This window comes from Acomys russatus, chromosome 21, assembly GCF_903995435.1.
Source record: "Acomys russatus chromosome 21, mAcoRus1.1, whole genome shotgun sequence".
Classification (NCBI taxonomy): domain Eukaryota; kingdom Metazoa; phylum Chordata; class Mammalia; order Rodentia; family Muridae; genus Acomys; species Acomys russatus.
The window spans coordinates 48,913,383-48,933,584 of record NC_067157.1 but is presented as its reverse complement, the minus strand read 5'-3'; the positions used below and the strand labels follow the sequence as shown (position 1 = coordinate 48,933,584).

General features: G+C 46.4%; 1 protein-coding gene across 1 annotated transcript in view; it reads right to left on the bottom strand.

Moving 5' to 3' along the window:
* The window catches only part of Tiam2 (TIAM Rac1 associated GEF 2), a 106,372-nt gene that overhangs the window by 39,294 nt on the left and 46,876 nt on the right, over nucleotides 1-20,202 (bottom strand). The window contains exon 13 of the mRNA XM_051164103.1: nucleotides 5,234-5,337. Coding sequence (XP_051020060.1) covers nucleotides 5,234-5,337 — 104 coding nt within the window. The remainder of the gene's footprint in view (nucleotides 1-5,233; nucleotides 5,338-20,202) is intronic.

The window sequence follows — 20,202 nt, the reverse complement described above, 5'->3', positions numbered from 1 at the left end:
ATTCTTAAGTCTAGAGTGCTTGTTAGTAAAATACCCCAAATGGCCCAGGTTCAACCAGAATCTAATCTGAAAAGAAGTTAATGACCCTTAAGAAGATCCAGGAAGCAGAGGCAGGTCCTCACCCTAGAGAGCAACCGCCTCCTGCAGGCCTGAGCAGGTGCCTGCTAGAGGGCAGTGTGCAGGGGCCCCTGGAAGAGTTGCTCTCTGCACAAGAAAGAGACACAGCATGTTGGCAACTCCCAATTCATTTCTATGAAAACAGGGAGGATCTCTGGATATATATATATGTGTGTGTGTGTGTGTGTGTGTGTGTGTGTGTGTGTGTGTGTGTGTGTGTACACACACAAACATACATACATATACTGGGGAGATGATAGCTCAGCTGGTAAAGTGCTTGCTTTGCAAGCACAAGGATCCGAGTTCAGGTCCCCAGAGGCCACGTTAAAAAAAGAACTCAGACAAGGTCTTGGGCATCTTTGCTCATCCTAGGAGTGGCAGTGGCCAGACAGGCAAATATCAGAGCATGTTAGCCGGCAAGCCCAGCCAATTGTTACGGTTTTGGTGAAAGATTTCATCTTAAAGGATGACAAATGTTGGAGGACAACAACAATGCCCATGGCATGGTGGAACAGATCTGTAATCCCAGCACTCAGCAGCTGAGGCAGGAGGATCACAAGTTCAAGTCAGCCTAACAACTTAAGGAGGCTCTGTCACAAAATTAAGACTTCAAAAAGGCGCTCTGCCCAGAGTTTGGCTGTGAGTCTAGCATCTGTTTTAACAGAAGCACCACAAGGAGACCATCAAAGGCCACAAATCTGGACCCACAGGGGCCTTCAGAGACTGATGCACCAACCAAGGACAATGGATGTAGAGATCCTAGACCCCCATTCAGATGTCGCCCATGGACAGCTCATTCTCCACGTGGTCAGGGATGAGGGTCCCCCAACAGAGGACTAGGAGAAGGGAATAGGGAGAAAGAGGAAGGGAGGGTGGAAACAGGAGAATATGAGTGAGGGGGTAACAATCAGAATATAATATGAATAAATTTTAAAAAATGAAAATGAAAAAAAGTTTAAAGGTCTGGGAATCTAACTTGGAGGCAAAGTGGGTGTCTAGCATTAAGGAGGTCCTCCTAGGTCCTAGCACAGGGGAAAATTACATCAAAAAAAAAGTTTAAGGTCCTTAAAGTTGACAATTCCCTGTCCTTCATGAAGATTACTTTTGGTGTCACTAATTCACTCTTTTTTAAAGATTTATTTATTTACTATTAATGCAGTATTCTGCCCGCATGTGTGTCTGCACGCCAGATCTCATTACAGATGGTTGTGAGCTACCATGTGGTTTCTGAGAATTGAACTCAGGACCTTTGGAAGAACAGCCAGTGCTCTTAACCTCTGAGCCATCCTCCAGCCCCACTAATTCACTCTCTCCAAGATACAAAGATCTCACAAGCAGAGGGACTGCCCACCGTCGCCCTAATCCTCAGTGAGCTGAAGTCCACTGTCAGATGTAGTTACCTTCATACCTACTAGCAAGTAACTCTGACTTACGAGAAACTTGCCAGCAAGCACTTCATCTGCTCACTCAGGCTGAGGGCTCCAAATCCAAAATGCTGTGAAATCCAGCACACCAGCATGGCAAGGGTCGCAGGGTACGACTCCTGCCCTCCAGCGCAAGGCTGCGGTTAAATCACGTGTACCACCAGCACTGTACAAACTGACATCTGCATTACGTGTACACGGTGCTCATCAAACACACATGAATTTCATGTTGACAAACGGCCCCCCTCTCCAACACAGATCCTCAGATAGAATTCATATGTATGAAGATACTCAACCTGTGTGTCTTGTGATATGTCATCTGTTCTGTGTCCTTTGGTATGGATATGAGTGTGTGTGTGTGTGCGTCTGTGTGTCTGCGTCAGCTTTCTCCCCTCACCTTTTTTTGTTTGTTTTTGAGACATGGTCTCACTTATGTTGCTCTAGCTTTCCTGGATATGTAGACCAGGCTAGCCTCAACATTTTTTTATAATGGAGCATAAAGCTCATGTCATCCACATTTCCACTTAAACTTTAGCTTTCACTTTCCCACTTTTAAAGGATAACCATTCACTTATTGTTTTGCTTAGCTACGACACACACTGTCAGGGCATAGCAGGGAACTACCTTACTGTGCTAATTCTTGTAACTTTTCATGTCTCTTTTATTGAATCTTTAAAACAAATGGAGATTAAAAATTAATTTCCTTATTAGGAGCTCAACCAAACTATCACATGCACACACACACAAAATCCATTATTCTTAATAGCGTTGAGTGATCTCCCTCCAAGCACCGTGTTCTGTGCCCATGTCCCGAGGCACCCTCACCTTCCACACAGAGCCTGTTTCATGGCTGCTTCAGGGAATATGGCTTCAAATAATTAAGCCAAAGCAAACAGGATTCATCAGGTGGGTCCTCTACGGTGCTCTACTCCATGCAATAGCTACGATACTGAGATTCCTAAGACAGCCTAATGGCGGCAGAATGGCACAGAACAGAGCTGTTAGAGCCTACAGCACTGGTGGACTTCAGTTCAGAGAAAAAAAACAAAAAACAAAAAACAAAACTGAAAGCCGACATCCAGGCTGTGGAAGGATGGCAGAAATGGGGAGAGGCTGCAGAAGACTGAGCAGGGCTGGGGAGAAAAGAGGGAGAGGCTGAATGCACAGCAGCCTGAGGTGGCTCTCACCTAACATGGCCCCTCCCAGTGATGTCACCAAGCCTGAAGGGTATGCCAAATGCTGCTCACCAAGTCTCAGTCTGAACCCAGCTGGCACATGTTTCTGTAAGAACTGGCATTTAGAGACTGCCATTGCCTATATAGCCTCTATTCTCGTTTTATATTCAAGTTAAACACACACACACACACACACACACACACACACACACACACACACACACAAGAAATATACATTAGAATTGTAATCTCAAATTCTAGACTGCACTGAAAGGGTAGCTGATCATGAACAGCTGAAAAATGGAGGGATGGAAAGGAGGACAGAAAATGCAGCTGAGGATGTGGGTAAACTGTTGCCCTGGCATGTGGCCACTGAGTGGGTGGACGGTCCAGGGCTGTGCATGTCCCTCCCTCCTTAAAGCCAAACGTGGAAGAGCTATGCTCTAGCAACTCCGCTCCAGGTACAGACCCCAAAGCCTGCTGGTAAGAATTTGAGCAGACGTGCATATGCCAATTGGCCACTGCAGTGCCACGCCCAAGAGATCACTCTGCCAATCGGCAGATAGAAGGGTTCACAGTATGTGGTGCATATATGCAGTAGGATATTACCTGGACTTAAAAGGGATGAAAATTTGATGCATGCATCAGAAGGCTGAACAGAGAAGGCATCGCGCTAAGTGAAATAAGCCAAGAACAAAAGGGTGAGACATGTGTTTCGTTACTGTCTTTTTTTGTGGGTTTTTTTTTTTTTTTTTTTAAGGAAGGTTATCATGTAGCCCAGGCTGGACTCTGATTCACTATACAGCTGAGGACAGCCTTCCACTCCCTGTCCTCCTGTGCTCACCTCCCAAGTGCTGGGATGAAAGGCGGGCATCACCATGCGGAGTAAGGTTTATATAATTTTGCTTTTATAGGCAGGACATAGAATTGGCAACTGCAAAGAGAGTACAGATGAGGTCACAAAGAGGGAGGAGGTGGGAAGTGACTGTTTAACAGGAACAGAGTTGAAAATGTTCTGGAAGTGTACTGCACAGGTAGTGGCAGGATGCCCCAACTACTTTGGCACCGCTTCTCTGGAAGTGCACATTTGAGAATGGCTAAAAAGGAAAACTAGAAGAGATATATAGGTATACGTAGAGAGGTTTATATTTTATGTTTCTGGGTGTTTTGCTTGCATGTATGTCAGTGTACCTTGAGAGTTCCTGGTACCATCAGGTAGCTAAAAGAGGGTGTTGGGGGCTGGAGAGCTGGATCAGTGGTTAAGAGCACTGGCTACTTTTCTAGAGGTCCTGAGTTCAATTCCCAGCAACCACATGGTGGCTCACAACCATCTATGAGATAGGATATCCTGTTCTAGTGTGCAGGCACTCATGCAGGCAGAACACTGTGTGTGTAATAAATAAATAAATCTTTAAAAAATAAAAAGAGGGTGTTGGCTCCCTTAGAACTGGAATTACAGATGGTAACTGCCATGTGGGTGGTGAGAATTGAACCCAGGTCCTCTAGAAGAACAAGGACTGTTCTTAACTGCTTGGCCATCTCTCCAGACCCTTGATATATATATTACTACAATCACATGACAACTTTGCAAAAAATAATAATTCAGTGTTTTGGTTAAAAACAAAACAAAAGTTAGGGATGGGCATCATCTGGTAAGTGAACATGACGTCCCTGATAGCCACACTTGGGACCTCCAGCTTGGGATTTCTAAGCAGACTTACTGGGGTAGGAATGGCTCTCTCTTCCTTGCTCTTTGATGGTGAGCCAGAAGTTGGGCTCAGAGTGAATGGCTCCTATCAGTTCTCCCTTCAAATGAATAAAAAGGGCTAGGAGGATGGTTCAGCAGATAAAGTGCTTGGCATTCAAGCGTGAAGACCTCAGTTCAATCCCCAGAGCCTTCATAAAAGCCAAGTGGGGTGATGCATGCCTGTAACCCCAATCCTGGGGAAGAGGACATAGGAGGGTCTCTGAGGCTCGCTGGCCAGCGAGCCAGTCTGCACTGTAACAGGTTCAGTGAGGTGGAGAGTGATAGAGAAAGACACGCAACATCAACCTCTGGCTTCCACACACAGGGGAACATGCATGGGCAAATGTGCTCATACATGGGTGCCCCCTCTTTCCCTCTCTTGTGTGCATGCATGGACACTTTTTAAAAGGAGAAACAAATAGGCATGTATGTAGCCCCAGTGCTTGGAGAAGGAGGCAAGAGAGTTATGATGAGTTCGAGGCCTTCCTGGACTACTACATGGTGAGTTCCAGACCAGCTTAACATAAAAAGTGAAATTCTATCTCAAAACAAAACAAGACAAACAGAACCAAAGAAGCAATGTGCCTCCTCCCAAAAAATCATACACACATACACCAAAACAACAAATCTAGAGCCACATGCACATATACTCATATAAGCTAGTGGAGCTAAGAATGGGAAAATCCCATCTTTTCTACCCCCAACTTCAGGCACCAGTGGGAATTGGTGCCGGCCTGGCTCTTGGCTTAGGCTGTGAGCTAACATCTTACCCGGAATGTCTGTTCCATCTTCTCCCTGTGGGGCACCTGGTTCAGAGTGCCATCTGTCTGGCTCCTTTTCAGACCAGTTGTGATGTCAGGGACATTGCTGAAATCTGCAGGGGGAAGAAATGACAAAAGACACAGAAGTGTGGTCATTCCCAGTGGATAGTAATGAGAAATAGGGAAGAGAAGGAAACAGCCAACAACTGAGAGTAGCACTCCTTAAAGGCACCAGCGTTCCGACATGCACATAGCTGGTATGTGCAGCCTCAACCTGGTCTGGGCCCTTGCAGACTGTAACAGCTGCATTTCCTACACTCCTGAAGAAAAAGAGCAGCCCAGTAATGGCTTCTCTGCTTTGTCACATTTCCCACTGGGGTGCAAATGGTTTTATTAGGCACTAATCTCAAATAAAGCATTTGGACCAAGAGTTAACAGCAATGACCTTCGTTGTTAGTTCCCTATTTTTGGCTAGGGACAAAATTGCCAGGGATATCTTGGAAAGCCAGTGACGTAATATCACAGACACTGAGAAGCCACAACTGGCTCACTTGCGAATGTGACCTCATTTCTGGCATCAAATCCTTGCCAACCTCTTTGTATTGGTGGTGAGCTCGAAGCCTACACTTAAAAATGGGTACCCATTTTGACAGTTCTCTTCACTCAACTTCTAGTTAACAACTCAAGAGATGGAAAGACCAGCCTCTACTCAAGAACAGCACAGATTTTTCTTCCAATTCTGGTATTTGATAGACGGCCCCCCTCAGCTAGGGAAACCAGATGGTTTCGGATCCCAGGCAGCTACAACAAGTAGCTAGCCATCTGAGTAGGTTGAGTTCAAAAATAAACTCAGTGGCAATGAAAACACTTAGGCATGATCAGGACCAAGAGGCGCTGGAAGAGCTGGAGACCCTAAATTGACTGCCGGGGAGGGATGCAAGTACTAAAATCACACTGAAGATGGAGTAGAAGGTCTCTAGAACATATCCCAGGGGTCTACAGAACTCTGCAATTCCACATTCTCTTTCTCTTTGCCTCTTCCAACACCCAATCCCACCCTACAAGGACTCCAAGTCACACGACAGACAAACCGTTACTATACAATTAAATAAGCCTGGGTGATGTGGGGCCCATCACAAAGGCGGGAACCCCTAAGGAAGTTTCATGTAGCCAGAAAGGTAAGTATGTCTGGGGTTGCCCCCATCACCACATGGAGCAACCCCTCACTAGCAGGTCCACTACATGATAAATGAGGCACCAAACCAAAATGTTCAACTTCAGTTCCTCCACCGTGGTCACTTTACTCTGATGCGTGCTCATCTTTGTGTATCATTAACAAAAAGAAAATTTCCCTATTCTGACGGACACAGCAACACAACAGCACATTCCTCCATCCATTTATCCATCCATCCAATATGGGCCTTTTATGCACTAGCTATTTCCCAAGGGACCATGAGAGACGGTAGAGAAGCAAGGATATATAAGATAGTCTCGGGGTCTATAGTATCTTCCTCTAATGGGAGGAGGTGATGGAGGTAAAGGAGGAGCTTAAAAACAATACACAGGGATGATTGGTACTCAAGGGCGGGGGTGGTGCGGGGGGTGGGGCTGGCAGGGGGTGTGGGGGGGTGGGTGGAGAATCTCACTCTCCCTGGGCATTAAAGGGTTCATAAAAAAGAGACACTTGACATAAGGCCTCAAACCTGAGGGATGGTTACTTGCAGGCAGTGAGGGATTCCACAAGTGGGAAGCCGCTAAGAAAAGCCAAGTGGTACGAAGAGTTGAAGTCCGTCAGGGAATGTGTCGCCTGAGTATACAGAAAGCACAGAGCAGTACCTGAGATACAGAAACGTGGGGAAGGCAGGGCCTGGGCAGCAAAACAAGTGAGGCATGGGGAGGATGAAGAAGGATCCAGATGTTTGCAAAATAAGTAGCAGCAAAATTTTTTAAAAATTAAATTTAGGAAATAGGCAAGGAAATGACAAGGGTTAGTGGAGGCAGACCCCACACAGCCCTTCCTTGTGTAAAGTGTGAGAAGATGCAGAGAGCAAAGGCATCCATGGAGGTGTTGGTCTCTGATGTCTTAGTTGGCTTGTTAATGGGAAACTCAAAAGCAAGTGGCTTCAAGCTTACTTTCGGCAAAGCTGAGATACAGCTGGATCTTCCAGCAGGAGGTGGTCAGTGGTTGGTCCTCCTGGAAGGCACTGGAATATACCAGGCAAAGTCATGATGCATGACACCCACCACGGCAAATATAAGGGTTCTCTCAAAAGAACAAGGAAGGCAGTGGGATGTGGCTCAGGCACAGAGGGAGAGGCATGCCTGGAACCCCAGCATGTTGGAGGTAAAGATGAGGGGGCCAGAGCTGGGTGTGGTGGCCCACGCCTTTAATCCCAGCACTCAGGAGGCAGAGGCAGGCGGATTGCTGTGAGTTCAAAGCCAGCATGGTCTACAAAGCAAGTCCAGGACAGCCAAGGCTACACAGAGAGACCTTGTCTTTAAAAAAAAAAAAAAAAAAAAAAAGACAAGGGAATCAGAAGCTCTTGGGCAAGTGCTGCATGGGACACAGTCTCAAAGACAAGAAAAAAAAAAAAAAGAAAGAGCCTCTGGAAACACCAATGCAAAGAGTGTAGGAGAAAGAGAGACCCCCGAGAAGAGACATAGATGTCCCAGAAGCATGAAAAAAAAATAAAGCCCCACAATGCGCAAGCACATTGCCTAGGTAACAGAATCAGATTAACGTTCTGCTGCCTTCACCTTGTAAACAACAGGCTCCCGTTATTTCCAGGCTTTCGTCAAGCACAGGAAATATGACACACAGGTCACACATGTTTTTACTCACAAGGGTGATTTCTACAGTAGCCCTCTCACACCTGCTGGGTGCTGCATGCTGGACACAAAACAAAACCCAAGCCTGTGGACCCATGAGGAGCTCAGAGAAGCAAGGGCAGAGGAGCACTGGAGCCTGAGGGGCCAGATGGATTCGAGTGAAAATAGCATGGGAGGTGTGGGAGTGGGTGCCGAGCTAATTCTCAGTCATTCATTGAATATATTCACAGAACTTTGCAACTTATGGAAAACTCTCCCAGCCACTGTTGGTCCCCTATGCTTATTCACTTCCTGAGACACCATGTTGCAGGTAAGGAAGAGAAATGTATGGCTCATACGTCATGACAGGACATAGATATATTTCCCGTCAGAACCCTGTCCACTCCAAAGAGCACTCGGCCACCTTCATCTCCCTAACTGCAGGGAGCTTGTAGGTACTTCTGGGGCCTCTCTGAGATTGCAGACCTGCGCGGGCTGGCCCATGGAAACCAACTCCATTGTGTGATACTCTGGGACGCAGGGAAGGGTGCTCTAGACTTCCCTGAGACCCTCCAAAGTCTCAGGGCAGTCCCATCATCCCCAGAAAGCCCACCATGAGGTGGTATAGCCCCAAAGATTGACAAGACTCTTAGAGAGCCAAGATGGACAGGCTTGATGGCTGCCAACCTGATTTCAGGGCGCTAAAGCTTCACCAGAACCCTTTCGAATAACTAGTGTCAGGCATCCGTTTCAACGGACACCTAGGAGGCAAACATGTGGGCATGTCCCGGAAGTCTCCGGATTAAGTTGGCTGAAGCAGGAAGACCCGCCTTAACTGTTGGTGGCACCGTTCAATAGGATGGACAGGGTGGCAAAAGCAGGCTGAACGCCGGCATTGATGACCCTCTGCTTCCAGACTGCAGAAGCAAGTAAGCAGATGCCCCAAGCCCTCCCTGGCTGCTCATTTCCCACTGGGATGGACAGTAGCTTCAAAACGTCCCTTTTGCAAGGAGTCTAGTCCCAGCAGGAAGTAGAACAGTAACCTATGCAATGTGCGTGTGTTGTTTCTAGAGGAGAACCAGGGAGAGAGTACAGTCTGGAAGGAGGAGGAGGAGGAGGAGGAGGAGGAGGAGGAGGAGGAGGAGGAGGAGGAGGAGGAGGAGGAGAAAAACAGCAATAAAAAGAGTGTAGGCTGGTCAAATCTGAACGCGTATGTACACAGCTGCTTATGTGCCCTGGGTACTGAATGCCTACCCACAGCCACGCCCACATGCCACCCACCCCCTAAGCAAGAGCAGCGGAAGTAAAGACATATATCCCATCTACCCCTAAAAAGAATTCTGGGTTTTTACCTGACCAGGCCTCCTCATCAGGACACGCACAGTGGCCTGTCTGAGAAGGTCCTTCATTGCTTATGTAGGATCAGACTAAGTACATGCTAAGCCTACCCAGTGCTGTTCAGGAACCATGACGACAAGAGTGAAAAGCAGCCAAGTTATAAACCCATCAACAGAGCTACTTTTGCACGTGCTAAACATAGGCCCCTGTCTTTGTGTGCCGCCTGGAAATCAAGTTTGGGGTGAGATCTCTCGAGCTGAAAAATCCACCGTTTAATATGGCCAACAAGAGCTTCCACCTGGCAGCCGAGGGAACAAAGATGCAAAGAGGTAGGTGACAGTCTACTCCTCCACAGTCAATTTAGAGAGCCCAGCACTCACACGGGGGAGCCGAGCATTCACCAGGCACCAGGTTCAACATCAGGAGCCACTGTGCTGACAACAGGTTCAACTCCCTTCTTCTCCTGTAATCGGCAGACTCTTGCAGAGGTGGATGGCATGCCACACAGCCTGTCATGGAAAAACACCGCCTCTCTACTCTGTCACATGCCCCCAGTTCTTGACGGACACGCAGGGCAAACACAAGGATTTAGGTATGAGACACCTAGTAATTCGGTGTCTTCCTGAACTATGTGTCAGCCCATGCCCCATTAGTGCCACCGGCAGCCTCAACTCCTTCGCAATTAAAGGGCAAAACCCGTGCTAAAATAGAATCTTGGGTACCAACTTAAAAATAGAATCTCTGGGAGACGCTGAAGTTAAGATCGGCCCCGTTCACGTACTTTGTAATTTTAATCCGAAGTTTACAATTATATCACTTCCAAATCCGACCTAGCCCATTTAATGTGCAAGATTGCATCAGTGGATATGCAAGAAAGGAGGTTTCTCCACTTGCCTCCTGTCCTGTGAGAAGCAATACCTGAGCTCTCTGAAACAGTGGATAAGGGAGAACAGGACAGGGGCTGGTTGTGTGCAGTGTCGGCCCTGTGGCACCCACCTGCAGCCTGGTCCTAAGGAAGCCACTCCCCACTTGAGGAGTCAGCTGTGTTTGCTTCATTTGCTGGTACCATCTCATAATCTCAGGGAGCAAAAGAATAGGCTTATATTCTTCCCAACCCCTGGGCACATCCTAAGCGGCAGGTCGCAGGCAAAGGAGACTCCAGGCTGCTTGTGGCTACAAGGATGGGTAGGAACGATGGTTCTTCCCTTGAAGCAGCCTGGATGGAGTCAGCCTAGGACGAGACAACTGGCTCAGGCAAGAGCCATCAAAGACCCACCTGGTCCCTGGGTTCTTAGAAGGGACAACGATCAATGGAACTCAATGGAAGACCTTAGTATGGTCTCCACCACTGAGCTCCAGACAAAAAAAAAAAAAACAAAAACACAAATTGTAGGGTGGAAATCACCACAATGTGAATGTGTAACCCAGAACCCACATGTTGGAAAGATCACTGCCACCAGCGGTGCCAGGAGATGGGACTTGATGAGCCATCAGGCCATGACATTACCGCACTAGATCATTACTGCCAGAAGTGTGTACACTCTTCTCTCTGCCATCTGCCATGTGAGGATTCAGAAGTCAAGGCCTCTATCGGGTCAACAGGCAAACCTACTAGGGCCTCGGCCTTGGCCTACAGCTCCCAGAACTATAGGCCGGCGTGCTTCTGTTCGAAATGACCCACACTCTGGAATCACAGTAGCACATATGGATGACGACAGTTGTCACAGCATTGGATAAATGCTGTTTCAGTGTGCGGATAAGTGCCACCCACAGCAGGGAGGGCAGGCATAATAGCAGAGACATCTGATTAGTCCTGAACACTCACACTCCTACCACTGAACAGTTTTCCCCTTCCCATTCCAAAGCATATTACAGAATACTTACTGCAGTTCTGTGAGACCCGATGACCCTCTTTTGATAATGTTGTTTCTACTATCCTGAAATAAAAACCACAGTGGAAGCGCCACAATGCATAAGGGGCAATCATGTGCCCTAATAAAGGCCATAAGGAAAAAATAAGTAAATAAATGGAATCTGGTGCTTTTTAAAATGTGTTTCAATAAGTAAATGGCAGACCAAAGAGCTCTGAAAGCCATCTGGAGGCCAGTCACCCGTGGCATTGCAGAGACACGGTGACCTGTGCCAGTGTTACATCACAGAAGACTGCCAAGGTGTCAGGAGCGGGAGGCGGGACACGGGGACCAGAATGACATAACTATCCAAAAAGGCAAAACCTCTTGTCAAACGACATGGTCCCCTTTGTTCAGGGCTCACTGCATTCTGTGGAAAGGCCAAGATCCCTGCAGCCTTGAAGACGTTTACATTTATTTATAAAGGGTGCTAATTCTTGGCTCAGTTCATCTGTGTTTCCTGCACATATTGTCAGCTTGATCTAGATTCATTTAGGAGGCAAGTCTATGGGCATGTTTCTAGAAGTTTCTAGACCATGTTAACTGAGGCAGGAAGACTCCCGTGTAAATGTGGTTGCCATCACTCCATGGGCTGAGAGCCTAGACTGTATGAAAAGAAAAAAGGGAGCGGGCAGCATCACTCATCTCTCTGCTACCCAGCTGCGGGTGCAATAGAGACAGTTGCCTCATGCTCCTTTGGCCATGCCTTCATAGCCATGATCGACTATATCGCTTCTGACTATAAGCCAAATCCACCCCTTCCTTGAGCTGCCCTTTTCAGATATTTTGACATAGCAACAAGAAACTAAGTAATGCGATGAAAGTCATGAAAGCCGTCTATGTAACATGTGAGGTTAATTACAGCACTGCAAGAGACCCATCAAGTCACATCCCCAAACACCGTATGATCCCAAACCATGGCCACAGACCTTCAAAATGTCACTAGGTGGGCAGTGCCACTGCCTCCGAAACTTGCTTCTCTTCTGCCTTTGCCTCTCCTCACGGCCAGGACCTCTACTTCTGTGGGAAGAGTCAAGCAACCTCAGAAAATGCAAACTACTGAGCACCCATGGCACAGCAGCGGTTCAGCAACCACCCGCTATCTTCATGTCAGGGGAAGATGAAAGAACCTCCCCAGGGCACTGACAACATAGCACCCAGACAAGCAAGGCAGCACATGAGACTCTGATCGCAGGCTCCAAACTGTTTCAGTTGACTAGGTCACCAGTCCTAAGAAATCTCTTCTGACACAAAAGTCCAAGCCGCTCTATGAACAGGCATGAAAAATGCAAGACATATCAAAGAAGTTGCATGTGGCTATAACCTCACATGACTTAAGCTTTCAATGATATAATTCATTTCAAGCTATGTGACATGTCTTTGATTTTTATTTTTATTTCATTATTTTTAAATTAGTGTGTGTATATCCACATGCATGCATGTGTGTGTGTGTGTGTACGTGTGTGTGTGTGTTTGTGTGTATGCATGCATGTGCGCACTGCCTGATATGGGTTCTGGGAACCAAACTCAGGACATCTGGAAGAATGCAAGGCTTCTAACTGCTGGGGCCGCCTCTCTAGCCCCCCATCCTTGATATTTAAAAATATATATATATCCTACTTTCTATCTACAGACATTCAGCTAACAGTTTGTGTAGACTCTGGTCTTACTCGCACTGCCTTTAAGTTGCTCGGAGCTTCTACTGTACAGTTCAATAGATGAAGAGCTCGGAAAGAACCAAAGAAGAGCCTGGGAAATCCTATTCCATTCCATTCCTTCACTAGTATATATTTTGCTTTTCTTCTTCATTAATGACAAATGCAGATTTTTGTTTTCTTTTAAGATTTATCTATCTATCTATTATGTATACAGTGTTCTGTCTGCATTTACACCTACATGCCAGAAGAGGGCACCAGATCTCACTGTAAATGGTTGTGAGCCACAATGCGGTTGCTGGGAGTTGAACTCAGGACCTCTGGAAGAACAGGTGGCATTCTTATGCACTGAGCCAGCTTTACAAATGTAGTTTTAAGAGATGATCAATATTTGAGGGAATCAAAGCTGCCAGTTGAACAATAGTGTCTTGCACATGTAAGATTAAGATCCCCTCCCTTCACTCTACAAGCCCCACCAACCATCACCCAGCCTCCTGTTAACCTCGCACATGGAACAGCAGCACAAGGGACACTCCGGAGTCCACTTGCAAAGAACGCTGTGCAGCTCCCCCATTTGAATTGGAAATCTGTGGGCTTTGTATAGCATGGTTGCTTGTAGCCAATTTTGAGTTTCCTAAGTTTTATTCCTTTTTTTTTTTTTCTTTTTCTTTTTTCTTTTTTTTTTAACTTTAAAGTGCAGTGGCCTGTGGCACATTTCATTGAGGGCATTTGCTATGCTCCATCCTCTCAGCAAATATTGCTTGCTTATTGTCTGAGAAAACAGATTGGCAATATAAATTAAGTAATAAATATAAACATTAGAGGCTGAGAAAAATAACAGAATCAACCCCACTCAAGGTTACCTAACCCGAGATAATTATTTAATGCCACCCATTACTACTACATAAAAATCAATCTGTGTGTGTGTGTGTGTGTGTGTGTGTGTGTTCGTGTATGTGCAGAGGAGGGTACACAGGCGTATAGAGACCAGAGATTAACTTCAAGTATCATTCCTCAAGATAACATCTTTTGGCTTTGAAGATGGAATCTCTCACTGGCCTGGAATTTTCCAAATAGTCCAGGCTGGTTGACCAGCTAAGCACAGAGATTGGCCTGTCTCTGCCTCCCCATAACAGGAATTCCATGCATGGCCACCATGGCTAATTCTTCTTTAACATGGGTCCTAGAGATCAAACTCAGGCCCTCACAGTTACACAGTAAGCACTTTGCCAGCTGCACCATCTCCCAGTTCCTCCATTTAAAAACTCATTATTATTATTCCCCGTCTGGGACATTCAAAGCAGCCATTTGAATGTCACCGTGAAGCTTGCAGAGAAATTGGCTCTATTGCTGCACACACATCCTGACAGAAAAATGTACACTTTATAAATCTTCCAAGTCTACTTAACCCGAGGTCGCAATCCAATCAAGTGACACTACTGACAACGCAGCAAGCGCTGGTGGTGCAGGGAGCAAACGCCTCTTAACAGAGGGCCACAAGGGTCTGACCCAATCGTCTGCTGGCAAATCTCCTTAGAATCATAGAGAAAAAGTGAAGCCAATGTTTTCAGAGGAGCAGTGAGCAGCTGGCTTCTGCCGTGTCTAGTACAACATCTGGGCCTCTGTAGAAGAATAACAGAGAGCTGAGGAGGAGGCCATTTTCCCTCATTTACCATCTTTCTTCTCCAGGAGGGCTATGACAGTGACTTGGGAATCATGATCAGCCCAAGGCCAAAGAAAAGAGGAGTGTAGACTAATGAAATATTCCAAAGTATACTTGATCCGTCTGGAAAAATCAACCAAGTGACAATTAATTACATTCAGGGACTTAGGACAGACAGACAGCACTATATTCCAGCCACTGTGGGATTCACTTTCCCTTCCCTCTTTCCTTCCCTCCCCCTATCTCCCATCTGGAGTTTGCGGAGCCCAGAGAGGCTGTGGTTACAGGTGTGTGGGTGCCTGCTTTATATGGGACTGAAGAAGGGTCCTATGCATAGTAGGCAAGCACTCTCTCCGCCAACTGACCTCTATTCCCAGCCCTAGAGAATCTCAAAAAAATGGATTGTCAGCCCAAAGCTCTCAAAACTCATTATATGGAGTTCTACTGAAAGATCCTGGGAAAGAAGCCTGGTCCAAAAAAAAAAAAAAAAAAGTAGACGATGGAATGGTGCTTGGGGGAAGGGGAGAAGAACCGCCCACTCCAGCAAGAGCTACCATTCTGCTGCATAAAACAGGGTAAAATCAAGTATTATTCTTCTATGACGAATGGTAAAAAAAAAAAAAAAAAAAAAAAAATACTGATTCATGGTACAATATAAATGAACCTAGAAAACACTACACTAGGGACAAGAAAGCAAACATGGCAGGCTACTGAAGAGAACAGACATGATTGGCTACACATTGAGTGGCTCCATTTATGTAACATGAGGGACGGTTAAAAACAAGGGCCGCCTCCAGAGGGGCACAGGGCCTCTTTTTTCTTTTCTTTTTCTTTTTCTTTCTTTTTTTTTTTTTTTTTTTTTGAGATGACACAAATGTGGAAATATATACATAGCAGTTGTGGCCACACAATTTCATGAAGATGCCAAAAATCATGGAAGGGTACAACTTTAAAACATACTGTGTGAATTGCATTAAGCTTTTTTAAAGGAGGGCTACAAACTATACAGGATTACACAGGAGACACATTAGGACTGACAATACAATGCCACTGCAAAAGTAACTTTTATTTGCCTGATGCAATTGTCATCTTGGAGATGTACTGCCTCCATCTACTAACCTAGATCTAGTCCTGGAAACTTCTAGCCTCCATACAATCTAAGCCAGGGCTAGAACGTTTTCAGCCTCTGAGACTTCCTGCTGAGTAAATCCACTCTTTCTTGTTCTTAGTTAGCTCTGGGCTGGCTAGATCAACTTGGCTATTCTGGCCCAAACTCCTCTCCGAGCTGACTGATTCAAACTGGCTGTTCTCAGCCCCTAAATTGCTCTGCTTGGCCTCAAACTAACTCCAGCAATCTGCTCTAATCTCCTGGTTGCTCCTCATTCTCTGACTCATGTTGCCTTCACCTGTGTCTACCTTGTTCGCTCATTAACCTCTCTCTCTAAAACTATCCTAATAAAACTGCATCCTCTCTCTCTCTCTCTCTCTCTCTCTCTCTCTCTCTCTCTCTCTCTCTCTCTCTCTCTCCTTTCTCTCTCCATTGCCCCTTAAGTAGTTTCCTTTTCCTCTCTCTTCTCATGAGAGTTTGGTATATCCTATTCTGTCAAATCTTTCTCTGATTCATCACTTTGCCTGCTGCTCAATCAGATATCACTTTCAAACATGGCTGCTTCCTTCCACAAACTGACTTTACCTGTTTGAGGTTGAAGATGTGTGCTAAAAAAAATGTCTGTATTCCAGCTAAAGGGATTAAAGGTGTGTAAGGGCTAAGCCACACCATAACTAGAAACAGGTTTGTGTGTTTTCAGTAAATAACACAATCTTAGGGTTCACAGTGTGATCGAATATCCTGCAACATGCCACTGTGAGGGGATTCTAAGAACAAGTCATGGGAATGCAGCCACATTATTATAGGGTTAATGGTGATGGCTATGAACCATCAAAACAACACAAGAGAGATATTTTGAAACTATCACTGTGAAGAATGAGCTCCCCCATCAGCTCACAGCCAATCGGAGAAATCGCCAGACACCATCAGACAGGTTTACCCCATATACGATGGCTAGGAGCCTCCATCAGTCCAGTTCTACCCTCTGAATCAGCTGTGTCGCCAAGAAAATTCCGACTGGGCTTTACATTCCATCTACCATAAAATAAAAGACGTCAGAACGCAAACACTTCCAACATGGGTGGAAAAAAAAATGGCACACTGGTATCCTCTAAGACTGGCCGTGACCTTGCCTGAGTTGACAGTGGCATCGTGAGTCTGTGCCTTGATTTACCCAGCTGCAGGAATAAGATAATAACCAGTCTCTGCTCCACCAGACCGAGTGAAGGATAATTAGAGCTCCTGGGGCCCCATGTGATCTTTGCATGGAGACAGCCTGCTATTATCACAGTCTTAACCAACACCTCTCCCACAAGCCAGGACCTGGCTCTATTTAAAGAGGTAATGGGATTTGCTGCAAAAGCAAGATACTAATGTTTGCTTCTTTGACTTTGTAAACTTTTTACATTGTGATAGGAGTTAAATTGTTGCTTATATCCCATCATAAATGAATATTAGAGAGAGAAAAAAAAATAGGGAAAACCCTAAACGGTTTCCCCAAGCCTCATCTTAAGTGGGGATGAAGCAGGAAGTAGAGGGTAGTGCCCTAGGTCACATAGAACAAGGCCAGGACCCAGAAGGAGGTGTCCTTGCTCAGGACATTGCTGTTGCCACCAATTTCACTCAAATGCATGCTCAAAAGTGACCTACCCTGGAGATGGGGAAGCCAACACCTTTTTCTACGTGTGGCTTGGGCTCTTCTGGGATGTGGCAGAAATGGCAGGGCAGACATAAAAAGTCCGGAGAGCGCTGGCTCCCAGCATATCTCCCAGCAGAGCCACGGGGTCAGGCCATCTGGCTTTCTGCCAAGCACAGCCAGGAGCCAGCCTGGAGTCCCCACATGGGCACGCAATTAACTGGAGATGCTCTGAGGTCACCTCCCCACTATTTCATCACACTTGACTGATAAATCTGGAAGGCTTGGGGTGTTTCCAAGGATTCTTTTTTGCCAACCACCCTGACAAGCAACTCATATCAATAACACCGTAACTTCATGTTAACAGTCCTTGTAACACTTCCTTCTGCTTTCTGAGGTACCCAAACACACAGGGCACACACACACACACCACACACACACACAACACACATACCACACATGCACACGCATGGGCACGCACACAAGCACACATATCACACACAACATACAACACACACATACACAACCCACACATACATACACATCACACACCACACATACACATCACACACACCATACAAAGCACACACATACATGCACACATATGTACACACCATACATTCACGTCACACACATGCAAATGACATACACACACACACCATACAACACAAATAAAAATTAAATTTTAAAATTTGAAAGGAGAGTCCTCAAAGTCTTCCTGTCTCTCAGGAGCTATTTACTCACTGTGGTGACTTTGCAATTGCAGCACAAGCTGCTGCATCTTAAACCCCTCATTGTGTCCCCAGGTTCCCACTGTCAAGGGATTTTCAGTCGTGGGGTAAACAGCAGCAAGCACATATACCGGAATTCTGCAAGGTAGTAAATAGTGACTCCTTTGGCAAATAGACAGACAGGATGCTCTCTGAGCTCAAAACATGACAAGCCTCTGATCTCTCCCCATAGCCTCTAGGCAGCTCCCCTGCTTCCTACAGAACACAATCCCAAAACAAAAACAGGTGAGGCAAGGCAGTTTCTACAAACTTCCATTCCCACCAACCTAAGGAAACACAAGCAACCTTCTATTCATGCCTCCTCATTTAGGCCTGCCGGAAAAGGTTATAACCTTCCCCCTTTCTAGGGGAATATATTCTGACCAACTGGGCACCAAGACACAACCATGGAGCTACAGGTTCAGTGGCCAAGCAAACCTGGTGGCTGGTCCTTGGGTCAAGATGGCAAAGTTCCTCATCTGAGAGAAGCCTCTTTTGCTCAGCATGTTTAGAAAGCAAAATTGATGAAATTTAGGGGCTAAAGAGATAGATCAGTCAGTAAAATGGTTGCCACAGAAGGATGAGGGCCTGGCTTCAGACTCCCCAGAACCTATAAAGCTAGCCGGAGGGTTGTGTGGCTACAGTCCCAGCACTGGGGAGGCAGAGACGGTGATTCACCTGAAGCTTCCCGGCCAGCCAGTCTAGCTGATCCAGCAAGACGCAAGTTCAGCGAGAGATTCTGCCTCAAAAGATGAGATGAAGAGTGACCAAGAAAGACGTCTACCATACATGCGTGCATACACTCGAGTAAACAGATGTACACATACGTCACCCACACGCGTGACGGAATTCAGCAAGCACTCCCAGAACCATGCTCATCTTATTATGTGAACCTGCCTGAACATCATAGATGTCTGACTGACATGCTTTATCCCTCAGTGGAAATGTGGAAGTCCAAATTAAATACACAAACAGCAGCTGGGGGGAGGGTGGCATGCTGGAAGGAAGGAGGATAAGTAACCAGGGCCAGACAGCAATTAGCAGCTGCTGAGTGCTTCCCTGGTAACTCAAGTTCCCACAGCCAGGCCTCGGGAAGCCAGGGGGGGGCCCTACCCGGGGGGGGGGGCGGGCCCGGACCCCACCCTGCTGCTGGTGTTCTCCCTGCTCTCTGGGTCGGCTGACCACAACTCTCAACAGTAGATACTAAATAACCTGTCCTAGCCTCCTATCCAAATGAAGCCATTCCAAGCTCCCACCAAGCCACAAAAGGAGATGGTCAGAACTGTGCCATGCCTTCTTACAAGTCAAAGATGCTGAGGACCAGGAGAAGAACAAAGATGAAATGGGTTTACACAGGGATAGACAATTTGCAAATAATTACAGCTGAGTCGTGCTGCGTCAGAAATACATTTATAAAACAACAGAACAAGCCGGGCATGGGTGGCATACACCTTTAATCCCAGCACTCGGGAGGCAGAGGCAGGTGGATCTCTGTGAGTCCGAGACTAGTGTGGTCTAGAAAGTGAGTCCTGGACAGCCAAGGCTACACAGAGAAACCCTGTCTCGAAACACCACAACAACAACGACGACAGAACATAACAGAACTGTGTGAAGATAGAGGAATTGATGTGTTGCAACTGTATTTCCAAAGTTTACTGATCACTCCCACTTCCCTCCCCCAAAAATAATCAAACGGAGGAAAGGTTTGGTTTCAGTTTACAACTCTCAGATCATAGCCCATCGCTGAGGGAAGTCAGTCAGGAGCCTGGAGGCAGGAGCTGATGCAGAAGCCAGGAAGGGGTTGCTGCTTGTTCCTAATGGCCTGCCTTGTTACAGCACCCAGGACCACAAGCCCGAGGGGAGCACCAACCACAGTGAGCTAGCCTCCCACTCCCACCCCTACAGCAATTATCAATCTAGAAAATGCTCTACAGACTGACCTATAGGCCAATCTGTTTTTGTTTTGTTTTGTTGTTGTTGGTGGTGGTGGTGGTGGTTTTTTGTTTTTTTGATTTTTTTTGTTTTGTTTGGTTTGGTTTGGTTTGGTTTTGGTTTTTTGAGACAAGGTTTCTCTGTGTAGCCTTGGCAGT